The 25,605-nt window shown below is 37.6% G+C and overlaps 1 protein-coding gene across 2 annotated transcripts in view; it reads left to right on the plus strand.

Annotated features, from left to right (window-relative positions):
* Window positions 1–25,605, plus strand: part of LOC103705749 — a 45,945-nt gene that overhangs the window by 10,155 nt on the left and 10,185 nt on the right. Inside the window, exons 4-16 of one of the 2 annotated variants that reach the window (XM_039116074.1) lie at window positions 4,773–4,850; window positions 4,985–5,069; window positions 5,187–5,269; window positions 5,492–5,549; window positions 9,436–9,546; window positions 11,854–11,911; window positions 12,374–12,470; window positions 14,345–14,380; window positions 18,762–18,898; window positions 21,875–21,945; window positions 22,039–22,092; window positions 22,918–23,060; window positions 23,236–23,379. In XM_039116074.1, coding sequence (XP_038972002.1) covers window positions 4,773–4,850; window positions 4,985–5,069; window positions 5,187–5,269; window positions 5,492–5,549; window positions 9,436–9,546; window positions 11,854–11,911; window positions 12,374–12,470; window positions 14,345–14,380; window positions 18,762–18,898; window positions 21,875–21,945; window positions 22,039–22,092; window positions 22,918–23,060; window positions 23,236–23,379 — 1,155 coding nt within the window. The remainder of the gene's footprint in view (window positions 1–4,772; window positions 4,851–4,984; window positions 5,070–5,186; window positions 5,270–5,491; window positions 5,550–9,435; window positions 9,547–11,853; window positions 11,912–12,373; window positions 12,471–14,344; window positions 14,381–18,761; window positions 18,899–21,874; window positions 21,946–22,038; window positions 22,093–22,917; window positions 23,061–23,235; window positions 23,380–25,605) is intronic. The other variant, XM_039116075.1, reaches the window with a different exon arrangement.

Genomic DNA, 25,605 nt, shown 5'->3' on the forward strand with positions numbered 1-25,605 from the left:
CGAGGGCATCCATATCACCGTCTTCAGCAAGATTTGCCAGATCCTTGCTGACTCCTTCGGTGTGGTCGCCTTGCTTCCCTTTAGGAGATTTGCAATCCCTCCTAAAGTGCCCCGTCTTCCCGCAGTTCCAGCACTTCGCTCCCTTGTTCTGAGGTGCTCGAGACCTGCTGGATCTCGACTTCGAGTCGCTTCGAAATCGACCGTCCTTCTTTTGTCTTTCCCGATCAGAGGTGTTTAGTGCACTTCCAGACGACTCCGTAGCTCCAGAAGATTTCCTTCTTGCTTCTTCACTCAGAAGCACTCCCACAACGTCATCAAAAATCAACTTCCCCGTTGCCGAAGAGTTGCTCACCGCCATCACCAGGCCCTCCCAGCTATCAGGCAATCCGGAGAGGATTAGCAATGCCCGAATCTCATCGTCAAAACTAATCTCCACTGACTCCAACTGGGCCGTGAGTCTATTGAACTCGTTGAGGTATTCTGCTACGCTGCCGCCATTTTTCATACGAAGATTAAACAACCTCTTCATGAGAAATACCTTGTTTGATGCTGAGGGTTTCTCGTACATCCGCGACAATGTTGCCATCAACTCCATCGTCGTCTTCTCGTTTTTGATGTTGAATGCCACTTGGGATGCAAGTGACAATCTGATGGTGCCGAGCGTCTTCCGATCGAGGACCTCCCAGTCTTCATCGGACATCTTCTCTGGTTTCTTTGCTCTACCTCCAAGAGGTAAATAGAGATCCTTCTGGTAAAGGTAATCTTCTATTTGCATCTTCCAAAACCCGAAGTTCGTGCCATTGAACTTCTCAATTCGCAACTTTCCTTCATCCGCCATTGCAGAATAACCAATAGCTCTGATACCACTTGTTGTCGGCGCCCACGCCGGAACCCACTCACACCAGCGCCGCCACCGACGTCGGACAAGCAAGAGAGATACAAACGGATAAGCACTCTCTCGCTCCCTCGACTCCGGACTCAAGGATCACCTCTTCGCTCCGCCTACGAAGGGCAAAAGATTACCCCGTGGTATCAGTAGGGTAAAACACTTGAGCACCGCAACGGATTATCAAAGATCAAAGGAAGAAGAAGGAAGAAAATAGCAAAGCAAACACAAAGATGTAACGAGGTTCGGCTACAAATAGCCTACGTCCTCCACCGCTCCAAATCTCAATAAGGATGAACTGATTACAGAGATAGCACACACCCGAACGATCACAAGCGATCGATCTACAAGAGATTCACACAGAATTCCCTTTGCACAAGAAGTAGGATCCCAATCCTCTTCTTCTCTAGAACCCTAGCCTCACAAACAAGAGTCTCTCTCAAAATACGGCCAATCCCTTAACCCTAGGGCTCTCATGAGTCCTATATATAGTCTTAAGACCTTCAGATGATCATAGCCGTCGAAACGCCAACAAAACACCAAAAAGAAACTCATCCGTATGATTTCCCGCGAGCCCGAGTCGACTCGGCTGAAGTCCGAGTCGACTCTGGCACGTCTGAACAACTTCCAGTTTAACTGGCACGATCTCGAGTCGACTCCACTGTATCTCGAGTCGACTCGACGATGCTCCGAGTCGACTCGACTGTAGTTCGAGTCGACTCTGACAGTCCAGACAGAAACATGGTTTTTGCGGCTTTCTCCTCTCGGGTCGACTCGACAGACCTCGAGTCGACTCGACTGTTCCCGAGTCGACTCGACTGTAGCTCGAGTCGACTCCGACAGTCCACCAGACGGAACTATTCAGAATTGATTCTCCTTCAATTCTCTTCATCACTAAAGGTCTCCACATACCCCAACAGATGGTTGGTGTGTTAGCGCTTGGCAGGAGGAGGTAGGAAGGAGGAGGTAGGAACTGAGAAATGTGAAGGGGCTGGTTTGAGGGAGAGGGAGGTGATAGGCTGGGAGGTGTGTTTGGCCAAGATATGTTAGAAACTTGAAATTAGAAAAAATTATTTAATTATCTAATAGGTCAAACTCTTATGTCTCAATCATGATTTCTAAATATTTAATTAATGTTTTTAGATGCCCCTTGCAATTTGCGAACCATGAGTAGATATAGGGGCATATTGTGGTATATAGTATATACTATACGTAAACATAAAACTTATGCCCTTGTTCTGAATAATGTAAAATAGTATGCTCGTAGTATATTATATTATTACATGCTGGTAATTTACACCCAACAAATGCCATTATAAATCTCTATAGATCTGCATAATCAATAGATTTTTAGATCAAAACCATTCATTAGGCCTTTCAACTTGCAATAATCCTTGAACCTGTCAAAGATAGAGTTGGAATTTCATTGAAATGAGCTCACTTTTTTCTCTCTCCAGATTTTCTGCTCGTTTCATATTGGAAACCAAGAGATTTGACTATTCTGGCTTGAGAAAAGAAAAAGAGTGTATGTCCACCTAAGAAAAATGAACAATCATGGCATAACAATTCAACGAAGAATAAGTTTTCTTATTCCATTTCTCCTATTCTGTGATTGAAGACTGCCTTAGGGTTTAGGAGTTTGAGGGTAGTTGAGTATCTTAACTTTTATCATAATTTCTTGATATATTTTTTCAGGGTGAATCTTTTTCAGTTGAGTCAACTTGTGAATATTATACTAATCCATTGTCTAGTGACATTTAATCTTTCTCATGACTTGTTAAGTTATTTGATGGTGTTTCAACTTGGCTCTTTGGGTTGTGTTGCTTGGACATAGTTACAACTCCGCTTTTTGAAACTTGCATTTTAGCGGTGGTTGCATGTTATTTTTCCTAGTCTTGAGGAATCTTGGTGGGTTGTCCCTGGGTTGCATATGTTATAGTTTATGGACAATAACATAGTCTTTCCTCGTGACTAGATTTCAATTTTGCATGGATGGCTTCTCTCTTGTTTCTGGTTACTTAGAAATTTGACACCAGAGCACTGGGTCCTGTAGGCAGGTGTCTTTGAAAGTTATTTTTCCTTTCATCAATATGTTTTGGTTGAAAAAGCCAAAAACATAGTGCTTATTGATTAAAGTAAAGATACTTGACTTGCTAGGTTGTCATATGGCCTTTAAAATATGAATTTATAAGTAACCATATGAGTTTTAACTTTTTAAGTAAGGTGTTCATTAACTTTAAGAAGTATACAATGCCCATTTCAAGTGATTTTCTGCTAAAGAAATCCAGTTTAATTGTGTACGAGCGTAATACATCAGGGATATCCATTATTTTTAGCAGGATTTAGCATCACATTATTTGTGTATATGTGCATGCATTCATGCATGTATGACATACTGTTGAATTTTTTATTGCGGTTACCTACAAGCAACTAATCTAGTTCTTTTAGTGTGAAAGCAAAGCCCTTGAAGGCAATGATGCCTTCTAGAATTTCTTTGGATCAAGGATCGCCGAACCAGTACTGGTAGGCGTACCGGTCGGTCACCGGACCGGTTCGAACCGCTACCACTAGTTCGGCCTCCAAAAGCCCAAAAAAATTCAGCCTAGCAGGTACGGACCGGTACAGGCTGGTATGAGGGCCGGTACCGCTTTTAACGCCGAATCAGACCGGTCAGAGACCAGACTGGTTTGGTACGGACGGAACCGGCTAGTATGGGCCGGTTCAGCATTCCTTGCTTTGGATGAAAATAAAGGAAAACTAATTATTTAGGATTTATTAGTATGATGGAAAAATTCATGCATACTGTGAGTCAATTCCATAAATTAAATATCTTTCAGGCAAAGATACATTGAAAGGAATACGACACATTTGCTTTCTTTAACAAGAAAATAGATCCAAAATTTACATAGTGATTGATTATAGCAACTAGCAGCAAGCCTCACTGCTGCTATTGGGCTTGAATTTATGAATACATTTTGTCCCTGTTAAGGTGAAAGAGTGAAACACTTATGATGGATCTAAGTCAAAGGTGGAGAATTGGCATCTTATTGACCATTAGTTGTAGAAAAGAGGCTTAAAAAAAAAAGATTGGATATTGGTTTTTCATAAACAGTTAGGTATGAGGAATTATATATGTTGGAAAAGAAATATATATGCCCTCATGAGAAAAGTGTTTTAGATTAAGAATAATAGACCCTGATTTTTTTGTTGGATCACATTATTGGAATAGTAAAATCCAATGACTGGATAGCATTCACTTGTGAAAAGTGGTTCTCATTTCTCCTCCATGGTAGTGGTGAATTTGAAAATCGGACAAGGCCAATAGTATTTATTTTACAGTTATGTAGCAGGCTTTGGTCCAATGCCTTGTTCAATGTTTCTGTTGCACACTCCTTTGATCTGGCATGTGCAGCATTCTACCACTGCCTTTTTTCTGGATGAGGTTATTCTAAACAGTTAAATTACATGGTTTAGCAGGTGGTATCATGCCCTGACCTGCCCTTTGCAGAAATGGTCATCCAAGTTGCAATATAAGTTGATAGTGCAAAAAGTTTATCCATGGAAGCTATCTAGCTGGTATTGGGCCAGATGTGTGCTGAAAAGATCATCAGTGTTCCTGTGGATATTGTGTCCTGCAAGAAGCATATTTAGTACTTTTTGAATAAGTTGGGGTTGTAAAATATGCCAGGATCCGCATATATAGCATATTAAATTCTAATAGCATTTTAAATTCTAAGAAATACTGTATTTTATATTTACATGCAGGTATGAGAAAAGCTCCCATTTTAGTAGAAAAATGACACTGCTTGATTCTTGACATTTAAAACATATCCATCACCTCTTGCAATGATCATTATATTTACAGGTTAGTTCATGGTATTTGCAGATTCGCTATGCATATGAGATGTTGACAAATCCTATATGGAAGAGAGACTATGACCTTTTTGGTATTGATGAGCAGCTGGTGAGATTTAGATTATTATACTCTAATTATAGGGCATAATGAAATCAATGTTATTATCTTTTGCGATTTCATTTCCTCTATCATCATAGTCAGTAAATAGATGTTGATGCTTTAGCGTCATTTCTTGGCTGTAGCATGCCATCGAGGAACTTAAAAAACATTATGATGGGGTGGACTTTTCAAAAATTGAACTACCACTGTTGAATGCGTCTATATCTGGTCAGTTTGGATTATTCAATTTTTTATATTTTGATATCAAATAATATACACTTGGCAACTTTTTCCTCCATTTCCTTATGGAATGAGGATTGATGTTTAAACTTGTCCTTGTCTTAGACTCGGCGAACCATGGCTTTAATGTACTCACACCTGAGGAGTTCGTTTCTATTACTGGGAAGAGAAAGGTGGTGCTAATACAAGTAAGACCGTTAACTATTCTTCAATTGAACATGCTATATGTTGATGAAAATCAGATAAACAAAAGACAAAACTGACGTGCTTGTTTGGCAGCTAATTAAAAAGCATGAAAAGCATCAATTCATGATATGGAAGCATATTATTTTAAACATGATTATTCTAGGGATGAATTGTATTCCTAACCTTTGCATTATGAATCTTGTTCATGGCATTGGCAAAATAAGGCTTATTCAGTTGGGAGTTCTCGCTGTGCCCAATTCCTCAACAGTTGGAAGAGAATCGGTATGTGTGTCTTCTGCTGTACATTAAATCATAATAGCTCGAACAGAGTTCCTTGTTATTGTATCCCCTAGATTTGGGTAATTTAACTATTTTGGTCGTTTCTGTACCCTGGGTCAAAAACTTTGAATAAAGGGATAGCAAGAATGGCCTATTGGCAAATCCCTATTCAAATTTTGGAGTTAAAGAACATGTATAGCAAGGATTTTTTGTGAACCTCTTGACACACTTCGCTGCTCATTGGTGTTTGGCAAGGATAATATGGTGGTTTCATGTCTGGCTAATATTACTGTTCTTGCAATACCCAAACTCATCTTCTTAGCTCATTACATTTTCAAGAAGCATGACATGCTGCACCAGTGTGCTTCTTAGGCTGTGTTTGAATACTGAATATCTGGCCACCCTTGAATAAATTTAATCATGTGTATTCACCCCCTAAAGCAAATAAACTTATTTGCGGTTTGGTTGGTGCTCCCTTGGTTAGTAGGATAAAGTTTTGGGAAAAAAAATGAAAAAGTAAAGAGGGAGAGAGAAAGCTCTGGTTAGTATCTGTTTGAGTCTTCGACCAAATAAAGTTATACTTTTTGGATGGTGTTTGGCTAATTAAACAAATAACTCCTCTTCATCCACAGTTTAACCAGCATCCAAATGCAGTCTAAGAAAGATGACATGGAATAAAAACAGCTCAATCTAGTTATTCTATGAAAGGCTGAAATTTTTTTCCATTTATCTTGAAATTAATTATTTCAGTCAAGGTAGGAAATCTGGTTACCCCAAAATAAACTACTCTACCAGGAGAGATGGAGTAGTTTATTCCACGTGCGCAGTGTATTAACACAATTCCATCCCAAACATAACCCTTAAGACTCTTTCTCCCCCATCTCTCGATTAAACCCTCTTTTCTCTCATCTCTATGCCTTGGCAGATGTTGCCCTCCTCCCCACTATGGTGCCCATCATCACCGGTAACCAAGGCTCCCACTCCTCCTTTGCTGCTCGAGCCTCCACCATCTACTAGTTCATGCTATGGCTCCTTGATGTGAATGAGGTGTTGGAGCAAGCATGGGCGACCAAGGTTCCAAGATTTCCACTCCTCTCCGCTGCCTGAGCCTCCACCACCTCCTAGCCCATACTCTGGCTGCTTGACATGAACATGAGGTTGGACCATGTGACGGTACCCTAGCCCCGACTCCAATTTCAACCTTTTCCTTTCTCATTTTTGAGGACTGAGGAGCCTAGTGAACCACGAGGCTAAGAGCTTCCTCACCCAACTTGGTCTTGATGCTACCAACATAGTGTATGATATCATAGGTTGGATTTGGATTAGAGGGAGAGGAAGAGGTCAGAGGAATTGGGGAGCTCTGGCTTGCTGAACTTTACGTGTACTCACAGGAAAATTAAAGAACTTATGGAATTTATTTTTTTATATATATATGATATTGGGAATTTCATGTAGTGTGTAGGTTTCTGTTTTTTTGATTTTTGAAATTATTGGTTCTTTCACTTATCATTTGATGTTAAGAAGATGACAATCTAGGCAAATAGAGGTGGTTAGATTAATTTAAGTTAAACACATATCATTTTAAAATATTAAATATTATTACTTTCACATAGAATAATGGTAAGTAAATAAAAAATTATTCATTAGCTTATATACTGTTAAAATAGTATAAAAAATAATATAATATACTTTCTGTTCTTCCATGTCATTTTTTTCATATATACAACAACAATTTTGTCCAATTTCTATTTCATATTTTAACCTTCTTATTCCAAACAAAATTTAAGCTTTTTCCATTTAATTCACGGGGTAACTAGAATACAGATAATTAGAAACAAATTATTTTAATAATTGTATTCCGCTTCCAAATGCAGCCTTGATGTTGCACCCTATTTTGATTTCATCTAATAGGGAGTTTAGTGATCTTCTTTTGATTAGCCTCTACACCCCCATTATTCATCTGGGCTTGTAGTCATATGCAACACCTGAAATAGTATGCCTGAATACAAAGGGTGTACATCAATTTGCTCTTGTTCTCCGAGCAACCTGCACGATGTTGCTTTTTTTTTTTTTGCAGGATGGGGGACCCTAGCTATTTGTATTGTTATTTGTATGATACAAGGTAGGGCTCAACAAACTTAACATCTAGACAAAAGGATGAAAAATGGGGGAACTCCATAAATACTTGTTAACTAAAATTCCTGCCGTACCTTTTGACTTTAAAAATTCCAAAAGAGTTGTGCCACATCTCTTTCAAATTTTCTCCTTAAGACTTAATAATAGTGCCAGCCATGGTCTGATGCCGGTATTGGGCATCAGACTGATTGCCCAGTGGCACGGGTCGATACGGGCCTGTGTTGTGTTGTGTCGGGCCGGTACCAACACAGTAGAGGAGGCAGGAGAGAGGGCGAACAGGAGAGAGGAAAAGAGAGAGAGAAGGGGGGAGAGGGAGGGAGGCTAGCTGACTTTATTTAAAAATTGCAAAATTTTTTAGCGGCCGGATCCCTGTTTCGAACGAAACAAGAGACTCGGTTGCAACCTCCGCCTCTTGCTCGGGCGCCGGCCTCTGAAGGCCCTCCGCCGGCCTCCCTCCCTCTCCCTCTCCCTCCCTCCCCTGCTCGCTCTCTCTTTTTCTCTTTTTTTTTTTTCCTTCTCCCCTTCTGGCAATGGATTTTGTTTCTGTTGCCGGAACCGTTCTGGTCCGCAATCAAGACGGCTCGGTACGACTGGAACCGCCTGGTTTGGGACGGTTTCGCCGACCCTAGTGCCAGCTGATATAGAAGTCCATTTTGTAAGATGGGCTTGCTTTGTTTCTCTATCTTAAAATAGTTAATTGGCAGTTAACTAACAAAGGAAGTGCCATTATACACTCTTTAAGCATACGGTCATCAGTAGTAATGTCCCATGATTTTCAGCATCTAAGTGAGCTGTTTATATACTATGTAAAGTTATGACATGCATACCTACTTGTGAAATACAACTTGTATTGATTTTAGAAATCACAGTTCTTGAAATGAAAGGCACTTAAAGTGATCCAAATTGAGAGATTCCATAGAATGGAAATGTTTCAACCAACTCTTAATCAGAATATTGATATGCTTGAATATTAGAATCATTGGTGTTGTTATTGGCTAATCAGAGGTTTTTGAGATGCATCCTTTAGAAAAATTAGAAATAATAGGTTTTGTTCAACTTCTAAATGATTTGTAAAGTAACCTAAAATCAAGTGTTTGTCATTTTATTTTTGATAGGAAACTGCAAATAGACAATCCAATCTGTAGCTTTGTTGATTTGAACTGGCATTTCTGACTTAACCATTGTTGTCAGTTGGAAAGGATGCTAAGTTGGTTGGCTGGTTGAAGTTGATTAATCAGGATCTGACAAACATCGAATTAGACTATTAGTTATGGCTAAGCTGGTAATTTTGCCTCCATCTTTTCACCAGAGTCCACACCTGATCATCCTAAACTCAGATTTGGTAGTCACATATAATGGGGATTACTTTTGAAGATCATAGCAAGAATTCCCTGAAGAGCTGTAGAAAGGATATGAGTATATGATTCTACATTTTAGATCTTATATTAGTGAACTATATATCAAATAACTTAGGCAAGTTAAAATGTCACACTAGTTTAAAGTTTAACTGATGACTAGCTTTTATATGAGTCGTGCTATCTTTCCTTTCAACTTCCCAATTTCCCTTTCTCACTTGTGAAAGTCAAATTGCCTCCAAATTGGTGCATTGACACAAAGTATTGGATGGTTTTTCAATTTATCTTACTTTGCTGTGCTTGTTTATATGTATTTTCTCTATTATAGTCCATATTTCCATAATTCATCTGCAGTTGATTAGTGGTCTCCATTTTATTTGGTCCTTCTGGATATGCAGCTAATTTACTGGAAGGGGTTGCTGAAACTGGTATGGTGGAACTTGGTGATGTTCAGGTGGCTGCTTACCTTGCTGATAAGAAGTATACCAGGCAGCCATTTTTTCGAAATGGTAATGTATTAACTGTAATTTCAGTATTAGTTCTATATTTGTTTCAAGGGAACTTAAAATAAGCACCCAAATAAAATACCAAGGGACATAATCGAGTGCAACTTGAGACGCCCAAACAGAAAGTTACTTTTCATGCAATGATGCATCTCATGATTAAGCCTCAAAATGAATATTAGTACCATGAGATTGTTAATAGGAGCTTCATTTCGTGCACAACATGATGAGTGGTGCCTGCTTTTAATTTTTTTCATTAAAATAAAGAACAATACAACGAGATATCTTATTCTGTTTGATTTGAGAGCATTTTTAATGCAATACTTTGTTACTTTCTGCTTGTCCTAAACTGACATGGTAAATAGTTTATCAATTGTAAAAGGTGGCTAGAGACTGCGATGAACACATTTGACATTTGCTAGTTCGAGCTTTTAGTATGATTCATATAGCCAAATGTATTTGCATAAAACTCATTAATAATGATTTACTTAAAAGTTAAAATGGTCTCTTGGTTGAACCTAAACAGAAATAATAAACCTAATATACAATTTAAAGAATTTTTTTAGAATGATCACACCTTTTTCTTAATATGCATCTCCAATTGCTATTGTTGGTATTTATGAAACAGTTTGTGATCTGCATGTGCAAAGTTTGAGTTGTTTCATGGAAGATGATGCTATTAAATTACATTTTATGATTATTGATCTTAGGTTGGTGGTCTTTTAGGATCTTTAGGGTTCTGGTGGCTGTCTGCTTTCCTACATATCGGACCTGCCAGCCACTACGATTAGCATGAGGAAAATGGATTGTTTTCAGATTTATTTTTGCTTGTCAGATGACTCTCTGATATTTATGACATTGTGAAGATGTTGATAACATACTGTATATAAAAACAAATCATTTTCTTCCTGAATTCTTTTTAGAAACATTACTCCATCCAGGCATGGATTTACATTGTGTGCCGAATTTATCGATGTTAGGTTCTGCCAAGAGATGATGACTAAAAAAATAATAAAATGCATCTTATTCAGTTTAATTTTGGTTTGTTTGTATTTGAACATAAATCTGGCATACAACCCTTGCAACCTAGAAATGTTTGTCTATAAAAGTCACAAGTGCATCTTATTGACAGTTTTTCTTTGTTGCAATTAATAATAGTTCTCCTCTTAAGACCTAGAAAGAATTGCTGGTAAATATTAAAAGTACTTCAATTTATAATCAGCATGTTTGAAAATAAACATATTTGTGGTTTACTGGTAATCATTTCTTGTATCTTAGAAGTGTGTCTCTATTAGAATAAAAGCAAATTTCAGAAGTATATTTGTTTCTTTCTGTTCAGTTCCTCTAGGATTTTTGATAAATGGTACTCCATTAAAGTGCACCATACCAGCCAAGTATTGGGTAGGAATGATACCGATATGGTCCTATACCAACACGCCGTATGTTAGACCGTGCCGATCTGGTATAAGTACACCCAAATTCATTTTTTTTATTTTTTTTGGTTTTTTTAGTTTTCCCAAGGTGATGAAGTCTAAGTGGCTTTATGTTATTTGTTTTGACTTTTTTTTGTAAATGTTTTTAGGGGTTCCAAAATACATGTTTCAGGGTTTCAACTTTAAAGATCATGGAACATTGCATGAAACTAATAAATTTAAATAGATAAATGGTTCACTGTCTCCATATCGGCTTTCGTATTAGTACCATCCTATTACAGTGTCGGTATACGGTATGGTACGAGACGGTGAGGCATACCGAATACCCGTATTGTATGAGACTGCGTACTGGTTAGGTACCGGTATGGTGCAGTATGCCCGGTGCGGTAGGGTATCGTCTGGTATGGCAAACTTTGGATAAAGTAATAAGCTGTTACTTTAGAAAAACATCAAATAAATGTAAACTGCAGGATACATGAATAGATCTACTGTCTGAGAACATCAAGAAGAGAATATTGCGTTTCAGAAAGATGATTTTGAGAGGTAGATCATTTCTCTTCAATCATTCTCTCTTACCCACTTTGCTTGATTTCCCTTGTGAGTATTCTAAAGAAAATTGTGCTTTCAAAATCCTCTTCTCTTGAGGAAGGAGTACGTCCAATTAACTACATCAATAAGAAGTGCATCCCAAAACTTAATCTTTTGGGCAGCATGACATTTTGTGAATAGATATTCTGTATTATGATGTACACTTCATTATGTTGATGGCAGTTTGTTGATCATGAATTTTGCTATTTAGCCTTAATTTTGTCGTTAAATGACAGTCTCAAATTTATGTTAATTGTTGGTAATAATTTAATAATGTTAGTGATGTATGCAGGTCTACCTGCCCTTGTTGCGTTTCCACCTGACTGTAGAAGCACAGACTGTTATGTGAGGTTAGTTGAGTCTAATATTTTTTCTAAGTTGAACAAAATTAACATGGTAATAGACTAATGGTTATAGTGCCTCAGACATGGTATGCTGAACCGGCCCATACCGGATTGGTTCGGTTCCTGACCGGTATGGTACGGTGGTGGAAAATGGTTTCGGCCCCTTTGGGGCCGAAATCGAGTAGTATAGAGGCGTACTGGTGCGAACCGGACCGGTTCCCACCTGTATGCACACCCGCGGGCGCTGGGAATTGCACGGGCGCGCGTTGGGCGGCAGATCAAAAAGGCACCGATCCGAACCGGTATCGAACCGGTTTGGTAGGCCACCAGTATGCCTATCGGTATTGGTTCAGTGGACCTTGGCCTCAGTTGTGACTTTAGAAAATGGGTGTTGTTATGTTTATGCCATGTCTGAATTATGCCTAATTATTCAGCTTAATCAAAAACTTGATATGTTTTTGTTGCTAGGTACCAAGGAGAACTCTCAGTATATGAAATTGTTGATTGGATGGCAACAAATATACTTGGTTTACCTCGCATATATTACTATTCAAAGGAAGCTTTGGTAATTCATGAGATTTTTGTTCTAATTATTCAATCAATCCCTGATAATTTTCTTTGGTGAATAAATGAAAATGTATTTTTCCACATCAGCTGACCTTAAATAGTTTGGACAAGGCTCGTGGTCATGGTCATGGCATTTTCTTTTCGTTGAAAGGGGTGGTTCTGAGATTGCATTCTGTGTTTTTTTTTAATTTTGTATATTTCCATTAGGCTAATATTTTCCAGGATGCAAGACATCATCTTGGTTTCTTTGCCTGTTGTTTGTAACCGTCACCTTATGATGGTATCCCTTCCAAATCATTGCATCTGTAGAAGTCTAGTTTGCATATAGCCACATACAACATCTCAGATTCACTTGGCCTGAAAATTTTTCTGTTTACCAAGTATCTTGCTATTTTCATCCATCATGGAGTTTGCATCTTTAGCAGTCAAATAGATCTGAATTATTCATGAACATCATGATCTTTTTTGCTGTACCAATCATCTAGGATATAGAGAGGTTGATTGGGTTGGAGACCCCGACATTTGCGCTCTATGATTCGATTCATCTGTATCTTGGATCATTCTTAGTTTTGGTGCTCTGGCAACCATGACATCTCAAGAGTTGAAAATGTTTATGATGTCTGGTTGCTAAAGCTGTAGGATAGCCTGTTGTTTGTCTCTTAATCTGAATTTGGTCCATCACTTCACAATCGTCCATCAACATTAAGAATCAAATTTCTGCAATTTGGTTGTTGAAGCTTGCAAAACATATTTGAGTTCCATCGCCATTTTTTTAGTGAAAAGTTTAAGATCTTAGAGTTCATCCATTAGTTACCATATGGCAACATCTTCACCAAAAGCCTCTCTCCAAGATAAACCATAGTAACCTTTGTACAAGTTCTCATGTTGGCCAGCACTCAGATTACTGAGTGCAGGTGTACATGCAGATACACAACTGTATATACACAGTGCACAGATATTACATACATGCATATCTTTTGAATCTGGTGTCACTCTTAACAATCTTCCATGCACATGAACACTTACATTGCAATCAGATTTTTGCTATCTGATTCTTGAAGCTTGCACAAAATAATTTGAGTTCATCAATCTTTTCATGGAAATATTTAGATTTTAGTGTTCTTGATCTGTTAGTTTTACCAAATAACTACATCTTCATGAGAGCCTCTTAAAGAGAAGTCATAATAACCTCTGCAAGTTTCCATGTCGGCCAGCTCTCTGCCCATGGAGTGTTTTCTGTGTAGGTTCAAAAGCTATCTTTTTAAATTTAATACATAGAAGGTAAAAATCTGTCTCGTGTACACAAAATGAAGTACATTTGGTGTCTACTAACTATTAGCTATCTGTGATCCACATTGGGTTGACAGCACTTCCTTTCAATTTCAGTTAGTTTTATACATGGTAACTGCTCTGCTCCTACCTCTGCTGAGCATGCTTTTCATGGGTTTTTGGCCACTGTCCTCTGCTTTCTTTTCATGTTTTATTTTTCTTGTAGTCTGTCCTTTTATCGATATTTGGAATGTACCTTTTTTCAGTTTTATGCTGCTTTATTTTGAGGCTTTTAGGTGCTGATGTTTAGGTCCTGTATGTACCACTTTGATTTTACCAAATGAAAGGATCTGTCAGGTACTGCCCATCTTCCTTTTAAAAAGAAGACAGAAATGTTTGTATAAGAGGAGGTTTACTGGTTACATTGATGGAGGAATAAGTGATGAAGCAAAAACATTTGAACTGTATACAATACCTGTTACATATAATTTGTGGGATATGAGGTTGGACTGGTCTATTGACTGGTCTTTTCCTCAATCTTTGTTGGAATTTGATTTCGATAATAACCATATGTTGTAATGTGAAGCAATATTTCAATTTCAGGCTCCCAAATTCATGGCGAAGATTGGTCAACATAAGGTATTGAATTACTGCTTATTTAGGTTTCTAATACTGTAACTATCTTTATGTTCCTAAAAAAATTGTTTCACTGACATTACTGGGACAAACCAAATGGGCAGTTCATATTGTTTAGTATCAATGAAAAATTCTATTAAATATTAATGTGATTCGCCTTTATCTATTGACTGCATATAGACTTTGCCTCATAATAGCTACTAAATATAGCTATTTGGGTAATGCATGTTCAGATGGCTTGGTGATGTTTAGATAGAAACATAAGGCACTAAATTATTATTTCTCTGATTTTCCTCTCTCATGTTGTAGCTATTATTTATATGTTAAAAGTTATCCTATTCACATTATTGAGATAAATCACTAAATACTCAATGTTGTACAATATCAAAGAACAGTTGGATTAGTATTAACGAGGTCCAGTTTTGTTTATTGATGCACGCAATTTTTGCCTCATACTAGCCAGTGGAAATAGCTATTTGGGGAAGACTTTTTCAGGTGGTCTCGAGTTGCTTTGGACAGATAAAACATATAATTTTTCCTAAGGTCATCATGGGCCCTAAAGAGATGGAGCTGTATGTTGCACAGTATGCACCCAGAGGAATCTCATGGTGAATGATATGCACCCAGAGGAATCTCCCCGGTCTGATCTGCATCCCCACACTTGATTTCGAAACAACTGGCTCATTGTTGAGGAGACTTTCTCTTTAGAGGTTCAACAATTTCTAACCACCAGGAGGCTGTGCCAATGGAATTATAATTTTCTACTTTGTAAGCATTAAGGGGATTAACAGCTTTGGAAATTTAGGACCCTGATCCTTTTTCATTGCCGTCTTTAATGAAGTTTGAGATATGAGAGCTGATTGCGTTAAAGACAGCAGCGAAACAATGTATATGTTGGCTATGTTGGAAGTTGTCCATTTCTATGCAGAGGACCTAACCGAGGTGTCTTGGATCTTAGTCATTTAATACAAAATGGGGGAAACTCTATTAGAATTTCATCCTCATACTACATAGTGGGATCCCAACTCCCAAGCATAATGATTAGGTGGATGAACCACACCTTGTTGTCCTATGGCTTCTCTTGCAACTTTGTGTAGTTGTTGCTTGACTTGATAGTTTAATTGAATGCTTTTCTTTCTTGTTGCTTGACTTGATAGTAACTCAATAAGACTTGTAACTTCTAAGGCTTGCTGAGATGTAAAGATGACCGTATTCTGAAGCACCACCACTCATAGACCTACAACAACTTTGAAGAAGCTCTTAAACATCCACTGTTGCTTGTGCTGTCAAATAATTTTGCTAAACTTGTGTTGTTGATGTCCAAATTAAGTCTAGGAGAAATCTATATTGGGAATTAGATGTCTTGAAGATCAGACCAATGGTGGAGTTTCGAGATAGTTCAGTATTCCCCTTGGTGGCTTAAGGATGAAAAGCCAAAGTAAGGTTTGCCGTACTGGTTGGTACTGGTGCGTATCGACCGTACTATACCGTACCAGTACCAATTTGCGGTATAGAGGGTGCACCGACTTGTGGTACGCCCAACCAGCCCTTGTACCGGGTTTACCAACATTGTGATAGGATGATATTAGTACAGGATCCGGTGCGGAGACGACGAATCTTGAGCCAAGTTTCAATGATTTGGCTGCCAAATGTGGCAAGAATTTGAGAATGAAACTTCTTTGCCGTTTTTTCAAGGATGCGCTTGAACAAAGATCAGGGTTTTTTTTCTCTCTAAAGTATTATAAACATGGGCATATTAATTAAATTGCTAAGGAAGACACCTGTAGTTCTAAGGAGCAAACTTGGGTTGTATTTGAGGATCTTTGGTTATGTTGTTTTTTGTCAACAATCTATTTGCTATAAATCCGTTGGAGGATCCTTAGAGCCATCTAATTTAGCATAGGTAATTGGCTTTAGACCAATAATGGAATAAAAAATCTCATCAAAAAAAATAATGGAATCAAAATGCATGTGCCAAGTGTTCGGTAGGGTGATCTATAGCAAAGTTTGTCGTACCAGTTCGTACTATATCATATCGGATGTACTGTACCGTATCGGTGTAGTCTCGTACTGTATTGACACTTGGTAAGTCTCGCCGTTTCATACCGTATTGCATATCAACACCGTAATAAGATGGTATCGATATAGGGTCGGATATCGAGACAGCGAACCTTGCTTCTCTATAGCACATTAAGCTAGAAGTCAAGTTGGCCAACGAGGAGGGTAGGTAATAGCGAGAATGGACCCATGGGTAAATCTCTGTCACTGGAAAAAAATATCTATTCATGTTTAAGCATTTTTGTCATAGTGTATAGTAGGCGTAGCACATGTTGATACATGCTAGGAACAAGCTATATGGCACCAGATGCACTTTTTCATTGGCGTGGAGCTTTTATATTTTTTCTTTTGATGTTTAATTCTTTATATATCACTTGTTTTCAGTTTAGTTGATAGTTGTTCATACATGGTGAGAATATGTATGCATCTGGAATATTGTGCCGTGTTTTTTAAACTAATTTGACGTCCTAAAAATAGAATTCCATACCACCCCAAGTACTCGATACGAGGCATAACATACGTTATCAGGTTGGAACCAGTACGAAACTCGTATTTGAGTTGGTACAGGCCTCGTACTGTCCTGTATCGAGATGTATCAAGGCATGTCAAGGTGCGTACCAATCGTACCGAGGTGTATCGATCCTTATTGTGATAAAAAGTGAGAAAAATGGTTCGAGAGCTGTTTCAGCATAGGGTGCATACCGTGCCATACTGACCCATATTGTGCCAAACTAGTAATGTACCAATACGGTACTTGGTATCGAGATTGCGGATCTTGATCCTCACCATATGCTAACATTGATTTGATGTCAGTTTTTAATAAGAAGTAATCGTCCGTAGAACAGATGGTATAAAAAGTTATCAATAGATCGTCTGATAAAATATCAAGATTAGCCTTGTTTATGCAAATTGCAACACTAGTGACATAATATGTGGTTATCCATATTTCTTAACGTACTTGATTACAACACATTATTCATGGTTCTTTCTCAACCTCAGTTCTCCACTCCTCTGCAACCCTTCTGCTCTCTTAAAATTTGTATAAACAAAAGATAAATGGGGTTAGGAACCCTTTTGACTCGGCAGTTGATAGTATGTGAATTTATCAACCTATGGTATGCTCAATTGGCATGGGTTGATAGGGGCTGGCATTACTCAATACTGAGTGGCTTGGCGTAGAATTCTTGATACCTTTTGAGAGAACATAGTAGGAAGTTGAGGAAGGAAAATGTTGGTCGCATCGTGCAACAAGTTGGCAAATGAAACTCAGGCTTTTATAAATTTTTTTTTGGAATTTGGTGCACAATAAGTTGACCTGATAATGGATGTTCAAATTTTGATGAGCTTGGGATCCTGCTTGTCTCATACGTTTTGTCATTTTGAGGAACAAATGATACCAAACATGTCTTATTCTGGTGTGAGTTTGCTGGATAAGTTTGAATGACATAAAAAGACCTATATGCTGCATCATACCATGAAGGAGATGATATCATCTTGTCATTATAGGGACACACTGAGAAAAACATTGAGGGTTTGCAGAGGTATAGTATTCTCTGGACTTTATCGCACACCAAGATTAAGTGCATCTACAAAGAGAAAGGAATGACCCACTTGGTGAGTGGTGGAAAGATGTGTCCAGATTAAGTTGTTAATTGGGAGATGATGGGGAGACTCACTGAAAAATGCGAATTAGAGAATGAATGAAGTAAGATGGGTGGTGATGCTGATGGTGTCGACCAGCAGTGTCTTGTAGTTAGACTAGTGATTAATTTTCTAATGGAAGCCCCTATTTGGACCCAAAATGATTCTATGATTGTTAGAACCCAACTACTGGTTTTGTCTAATCTTGTAATAATTACCTTATTGCAATCCTTCCATCAGCTGGAACCCAATAGATTTGTGATAATTCTGTGTTGTTTTACATTGTATTGACTCAAACACTTGCTTCCCGAGGATCGCAAAATGGTTTTGCTTTGCTTCAAGAAGGGAGGAAATCACCTTACAGATGAAGAGAGATAATATCCAATGACTAATATAGCTGGCCAACGATCTCCTATAATAAATGGCTATCTGAAAATCTTAGAGGATTAAAAGGTGAATCTAGCATTTCCGCCCTTATGTTATTCTAATATGATGTCATCAATTTTAAATTTCAACATATGTAAGAATTTAACAATCATGCAATTGAGACAATATAGTAGTTGTTCAAGGTTGTTCTCCTTCCTATTAGGATAAACATTTGTATTTTTTCGTATGATCATCTATATCCCTTTGTTCTCATTTTGTGATCCTATCAACTTGTTGGATTTACTGCATAAATTGATAGGTCAAAGTTATTTGCTTCTCAAAAACTGGAGAACGTGCTGCTCCATTCTTGCGCCAAGCTGCCAAAGATTATTGGACTTATGCATCTTTTGCATTCGTTTTATGGAGAGAAGAGGATTCTTCCATTTGGTGGAACTCGTATGTGCTTTCAATTCCATGCCATTTGAATTTTTATTCATTTGACTAAACTATAAACAATTATGCATCACAAATGAGCATTTCAGGATGCATCATGCCACGGTTGATGAATATTCTCTTCAATCATTCATCTTTGAGACTAGGAGGGGCTAATCCTCACCTTTTACCCTATACCCACCCACCCCTCCCTTGAGGGTAGACTCCAACCCGAATTAAAGCCCCAACCCCTTGCCGAAATGACAGGGGATGTTACATCCGAGCAAGCACTAGGTGGTCTTCAATAGGTCATTTTTATTTAACAAACCAATGTAGCATATACGCATGTCCTTGTTTGCACGCATGCATGGTTGGGTGTGTTAATGGACGTGTACATGGATGCAAGGCTTTTACTGGATGGATTGCCTTGGAGAATGGTCTATTGAATTTTGTCTAATTATTGATGTGGTTATGTGTGCTTAGTGATTCTAACTACTCCCTTCATTTTGTTGGTTTGTTTTTTGCAATTAATTCTTTCTTGCCTGCCAATATCTTATTATCAATTTTCATTCCCTCCATTTTATTTGCTTTTACATGCTAAATATAAAGCTATTCTATTCCACTCTTCTGATTCAAGTAATGACATTTTTCGGGAATGATAGAAGTTTTGGTCTTTAGCAACTTAAAAATGTGGCTTTTTTTTGCCTCTTTTTGCTTCAAATATGCCCTGCAATTGTACATGTCCATTTCCATTATGATGACCCTAATACTATGAAGTGAGAAGGTGCACCATGCACTGGTATAGAACCACAAATCACATGAAGATCCATCGGGTGGTCTCTCTCCAGCAAGGATTCAAATGTCGAGATATGGGGTTATGTCATGGCCGGCCAATATGTATGCATCATATAGCATATTGTATCAAAAAAGAGACATACTTTGGTATGACTGTGAGTCTGTGACAGTCTCTTGTTAGGGCCTAGTTTGGCATCCAATTTCGTACGTTAGTCTTTTTTCGTATGTTTTATTGTTTTAATTCTATATTTTTGCATAAACTGTGTTGATTTAAATGCCCTATTCATCCTATTTGATGTGTACGGAAGCTTTTTTTTAGTGCTAATTTTATTTAATACATAACTTGAAAAAACTTGCAATTACATAACCCCTCTTTCGAAATAGGGGACGCGGCTGCGGCTTTTTAATTTAGGGATTTTAAGTGAAGTCGGCAAATTGGGTGCCGACTTCACTTAAAAATCTCCAAATTAAAAAGCCGCGGCCTCCGCCGCGCCCCCGCGGGTTTCCCTCCCCCACCGCAGGCTCCGCCGCCCCTCCGCGGCTATCTGATGGCAGCCACAGTCTCCTCCCTCCCTCTCTTTCCCGCGCTCTCTCTCGTTCTCTTCTTCTTCCCTGGCTTCGACGAGGAAGAGCTGGCCGCTTCGTACCGGCTGGTTCCGGTACGAACCGGAACCGTATCGGTCCGGTAGGCGACCGGTACGCCTATTGGAACCATATCGGTCTGGTAGGCGACTGGTACGCCTACCGGATCCAGTACGGGGAACCTTGTATTTAGTATCATTTTAGGTGAGATGCTTTGTAGACCAAAATATTTGACTTTTCTTTGTGGTTTTGGTTTTTAGCAATTTTTGTGTCAAATCAAAATTCACAAATCTTTAGAGTTTGAGAAATAACTTAAGATTTAAAAGTTGAAACTCTGACCGAACCCCAAAAATTTGAAATCGAACTAAAGTTGAGAACCATTTTTTATTCTTAAGAAATTTGAATTTTTGAGGATTATTATTTTACTCAAGTATAAGGTTTTCCTTGTTTACATGTAATATCTTAAGTAAGACAACATTTGCATAAATGATGTTTAAGTAAAAGAGTTTATATGTAGTAGTTTATTTGGCTGTGTGTTAGTAGTCTACTTCACCTGAGTTGTTCCTATCTTCCAGCATTGAAGAAAACCCAGAAAGGGGGTCTGAAGGCATCTTGGTCAGTAGTTGACAGTATGATCGGTCCTGGACTGTGTTTTCTCATGATCAACTCTGGCATGATCCAGACAGGGCAGCCCAGTTGTACTAGCATCTGGCTGGTATGGATGAGATTTAAATTCTTGTTCTCTATCCATCATTTATCACCAATTTCCCCAGTCTTAAAAAACACTTGTTCAAAGTTCCTCTTTCTTGAGTCAAGGGCAACCTGATCCTAAATCTTGAATTCACCAAGATGTGAACTGCTTTGTTCCTTTATGTCCTCCTTGCCTTCTTCACTAAGTGTTGCCTTCTTCTCTCCTACCATTAATGCCTTTAACACTCTTTAGGTCTCTTACCAGTCCAGGTCACCCTCTCCTGTCACGCTCGCCTCTTTCAACATCACTGCCTTCATTCTTGGCATATAGCAGCCATGTGACCATGGGAAGCCTAGAACAAATAATTGGTGAATTCAATAATGGATGTTATTGTATTATAAGAAAGTATAAGGGGTTTCCATAAAAGAAAACATATGGTTTGACAAAATCTTTCCAGGACTATTTAATTGATGGTGTCATTTGTTTAGTGTACCATGTTTTATAATGGAAATCTTTTTTCAACCTGCCTTCACTTTTCATCATTATGGTTTCGTTGGCAATTTGACATTCAATAATAATATCTCTTGTTTCATAATTATGTTTTTGTAGATTATTATCACAATTTTGAGGCTGTCATATGGATATCACTTATTTTTAAGGGTTTTCTTGGCCTTAAAACAGTTATAGGCAATTATTGCCTATATATTGCCTGGTAAACTAATGGCCCAACTGCCTTACTCTCTGTTTGCAATTTAAATTTCTTAGTAAACAATATGACTTTTTTTAAAAAATTCTGATAGGTCTTCTTTTCTTATTAGTTGTTACCTCAGACCTAATGGATTCATGATCAAGTACCTGCTAAAACAGACTCAGTTAGATTTTGTCATCATTCTCTATAAGGTTATGATGAATGGTTTTATTGCTATTATCAGATTTGGCGTGGAATCAGCCCCTGCTATTGCATTTCTAAAGGATCCAGGTTTAAAACCTGTTGTGTACCATGGTATGTTTCTTTCTTACCTTTTTATGTCATTACCTGGGAACTGTAGGCTTCCATTTTGTCTGAAGGACTAGTCATCCATTCCTATTATTGCAGGAAGCCTAGACAGCTCAGAGTTTATAACCATCATGGAAGAGAATAAACACCAAGGTATGGTGTGTTTGAAAACTTGGAACACCTTATGATTATTGGTTTATTGCATATATATTTCATTTTCTTTTTGTCAGAGAAAATTACCTGTGGCTAATTTTGGTTATTTCAGCTGGAAATTGAATAGGCAATGCTAAATATTACAATGTGATATCAATTGTTGTGGACCATTAACTAATTAGTGATGTTTTTGTGTGCTTGTTCTTTAAGGCATATTTATTTTGATAGGTGTTTTTTCTGTTATTCGCTTTGCTATTTCATTTGGCACTCTCATTTCAATATTCGCAAAAGCTAGAAGTCCTTATTGCACTTCTTGTCCGTTCAAGAATGTAATGCAATACTTGTGTTGTGAGGAATGAGCTTTTCATTGTTGTAAATTCTTAATGTGGATTTCTAATTGTCAAAATTCAAAAGTGTAAGTGGAAGGTAAGGGCTTGTGCTATCTGAACTCTGAAATGCGCAGACTAGGAGATGGATTAAGTTGGGTATTTTTATTTGAGGTGAGAATATTTTTAGCAGTGTGAAGACATTTCCGATGCAAAAGCTTATTGATGGAGTGGCAATCTGGAATTTGGGTTTAATGTGCGCACGCGCATGTTCGCACTCACATGTACATTCTTGTTAACAAGTAAGATACGGAAATGATTGAGTAAACCTTGTATAAGATTTCCAGTATATCTTTATTCATTTTTTTATATGCTTAACATCTTAAGAAACTGATGGTGGTTTAGAGTAAAATAAATTATTGAGTATCATTTGTTATTATCTGCATATATTTTTCATGTGAAATAAATTCACGTGATGACCTTTTGCTTTGGTTTCCAGAACTTCCCCAACTAAGGAGTGTGACATCTATGGAGCTAGGTTGTGATGCAAGAGGTTATTCTCGAGCTGGAAATGACACTAAGATCTGGTATTGCGTGATTGTTGCGGGGCGCCCTAGCCATGAGCTAAGTAAAATGCGTGATGTAAGTCTCTTTCGAGTGATTGTATTGTAATTTGATAATATTGGAAGGGTCAATATGTGTTTTAAAGGCCCAATTATGTTCTGTTTAGTGGGGTTTATCAACAACGGAGTATATGCTTTTAAGCTATGTCTAATGCTTTGCTTTAACTTACCACATGCATCTTAGATTACTATAGACCATGCGCAGGGTCCGCAATGTATTGATGGATGCTGTTGATCCAGATAATGCCAACAAAGTTAACTCTTCAGTTCAAGCATCTGCTGCTGCATTAAAAGAGAATCGCCTGACATTTACATGGCTTGATGGTGAACTTCAGAAGGTCTGTCCCACTTGAATATCATCATTTTGTCCGTGAAACTTCTCATATCAGTGGAATTATTGAATTTGCTTTGTAGCACTCAAGTTTGTGCATGCTGGGAAAAGCCACAACTCAAGCTTGCTACTTAATTTACTCAAAGAATCTACTCAAAACTATGCTAACCTTGCTGCATGGACAGAGCCAAGGGGGTGAAGTGGGGCAACTGCGCACCCCCTCCCCCCAAACATGTCTCTATTTTATTCCTTGTTGGAGATGTCCAATATACTTTGTTTCATTAGAACCAACGTAACAAATTCATAACCATAAACATCAGACTATTCAAGGTCACTTTATGAATCCAACAAGAATTGTCCCAAGTGGCACAGAGTTGCCAAATATAATTAGGATCCAAGCTTCATGTAAGCATAATTCAGAAGCTAGTTATTCAAACTTGATGCAGAAATCATTTTTGACTGCTAGTTGAAAAGCATTTATTCTGTGAATGTTATCAAATTCCTCTTCAGAGATTTTTTTTAAGGATTTATGCTAGCAACACTAATAACATCCCTGAGTTTCTTAAAAAAATATAAACCCTCACAACTAAAAAGCCATATGTGCTTAAGTCTTTGGTAGGTGACTTAAAAAGTTAGGTTAATTTTTCTTTACACCTTAATATTTCTAGATGGATCTTTCTAAATATTTTGGATTCTTCCATAAAGGTGAGCCTTCGTTTTAGACCTTTTACAATCTTATTTTCCTTAAGTGGTATATAAAAGTGAGCAAATTCATTTTCCTCATCATATGAAAACTTTTAATATTCTATCTTTGATAATTAGGTTTTCAGCATTTGGAAAAACAAAAAGCACATGCAGGTTAATTTGGGTCTTTTCTAGTTGAAGTTTATCCAACCTATAAATGATCTCATAGTGATTATCAGCAGTCAGGAGTTAATACAAACATGTGACACATTACATGATCATAACTTGATTGTTGTAGGACTCCAAGAAATGTTTTCTTACATAAGTACTTCCTAAAATCTAGTCCTTTCATTGTTTCCTATTTACAGTTATCCTTCAAAACAACTGAATAGGACTGCCTGACCCATTAGTACTATGCACAATCAACATGTGGAAAAGATTATTGTATATTATGCTTGTGTTAGTCGAGCTGGCACAGTACATTTATCATATTTAACACTTTGCATGCACTAGCACAATATAACACATGATTCTGTGATAGATTTGTAAATAGCATGCTAAACTCTGCTAGTTTATTCAAAAAAATTATATTATAATTTATAAACAATTTTAATTTCTCTATTACAGTGTATAGACATGTTTTCAATAAATAAACATAGTTTAGTTTATTTGTGGAATTCTAGTTTCCTACACAATGGTGCTGGTTGCAATTTAATATGTATATTCGATAATATTAGAGGACTATTCTGTATGTAATCAAACTCAATATTCATTATGAAAATTCGGAGGGGGGAGCCTTGGTTTTTTCCTTTTTGCAGCATGGCTGGGCATGGGGGAGTGGACCAATTATAATAATTAGTAATTCAAAAAAGGCACAATGTCATGTTTCCAGTTCACAAGAAAAGAAAATAAATAAAAGTAATATGTTTAAACATTTCAGTTGCAATATGAAGGGACTTCATGATTGTATTTATAACTAAATGACAATTATTTTATCAGTATAGGAGCATGACTGAGCTCCACATGCATTTGACACTTCAGGGTGATGTGGTACTGGATGCGTACCTTACTTTGTTATCATTTCTACCTGTATTGTCAAAGCATGATTGTGATCCAACTCACCCAAGTTTGCTGACCAATTTGAGCATGAATAACTAATCCTATGCTGGAAGCAATGTGTATAACAATAGGAATAAGTTAGGCAAATCCAATAAAAAAATATCCTATGTATATAATGATAGGGGCGTTTATATCTAAGGCCTTCTACTTAAACATGGAAAATTGTGATAATATATTTCAGAGTCTAAAGAAATGAATAAAAGAAACACATAGCTATGTTTGTTAGGAAAGGCAATTAAATTTTCTAAGGTCTTTGTCTTAGTTTTTGAGCCTTTTGTTATAAAAGATCCCTCTCTTCTCGTCTTCCTTTATTCTCTCTTCTTCTTCTCTTCCTTTCTTCAGACCCTGTAGATCTGACTTTGTAGTAACTTATAATATTCGGGAAAGGAGATGGGTACAAAGAGTTGAAAAAGGTTGTATTCTGGGATGG

This window comes from Phoenix dactylifera, unplaced genomic scaffold (assembly GCF_009389715.1).
Source record: "Phoenix dactylifera cultivar Barhee BC4 unplaced genomic scaffold, palm_55x_up_171113_PBpolish2nd_filt_p 000051F, whole genome shotgun sequence".
Classification (NCBI taxonomy): domain Eukaryota; kingdom Viridiplantae; phylum Streptophyta; class Magnoliopsida; order Arecales; family Arecaceae; genus Phoenix; species Phoenix dactylifera.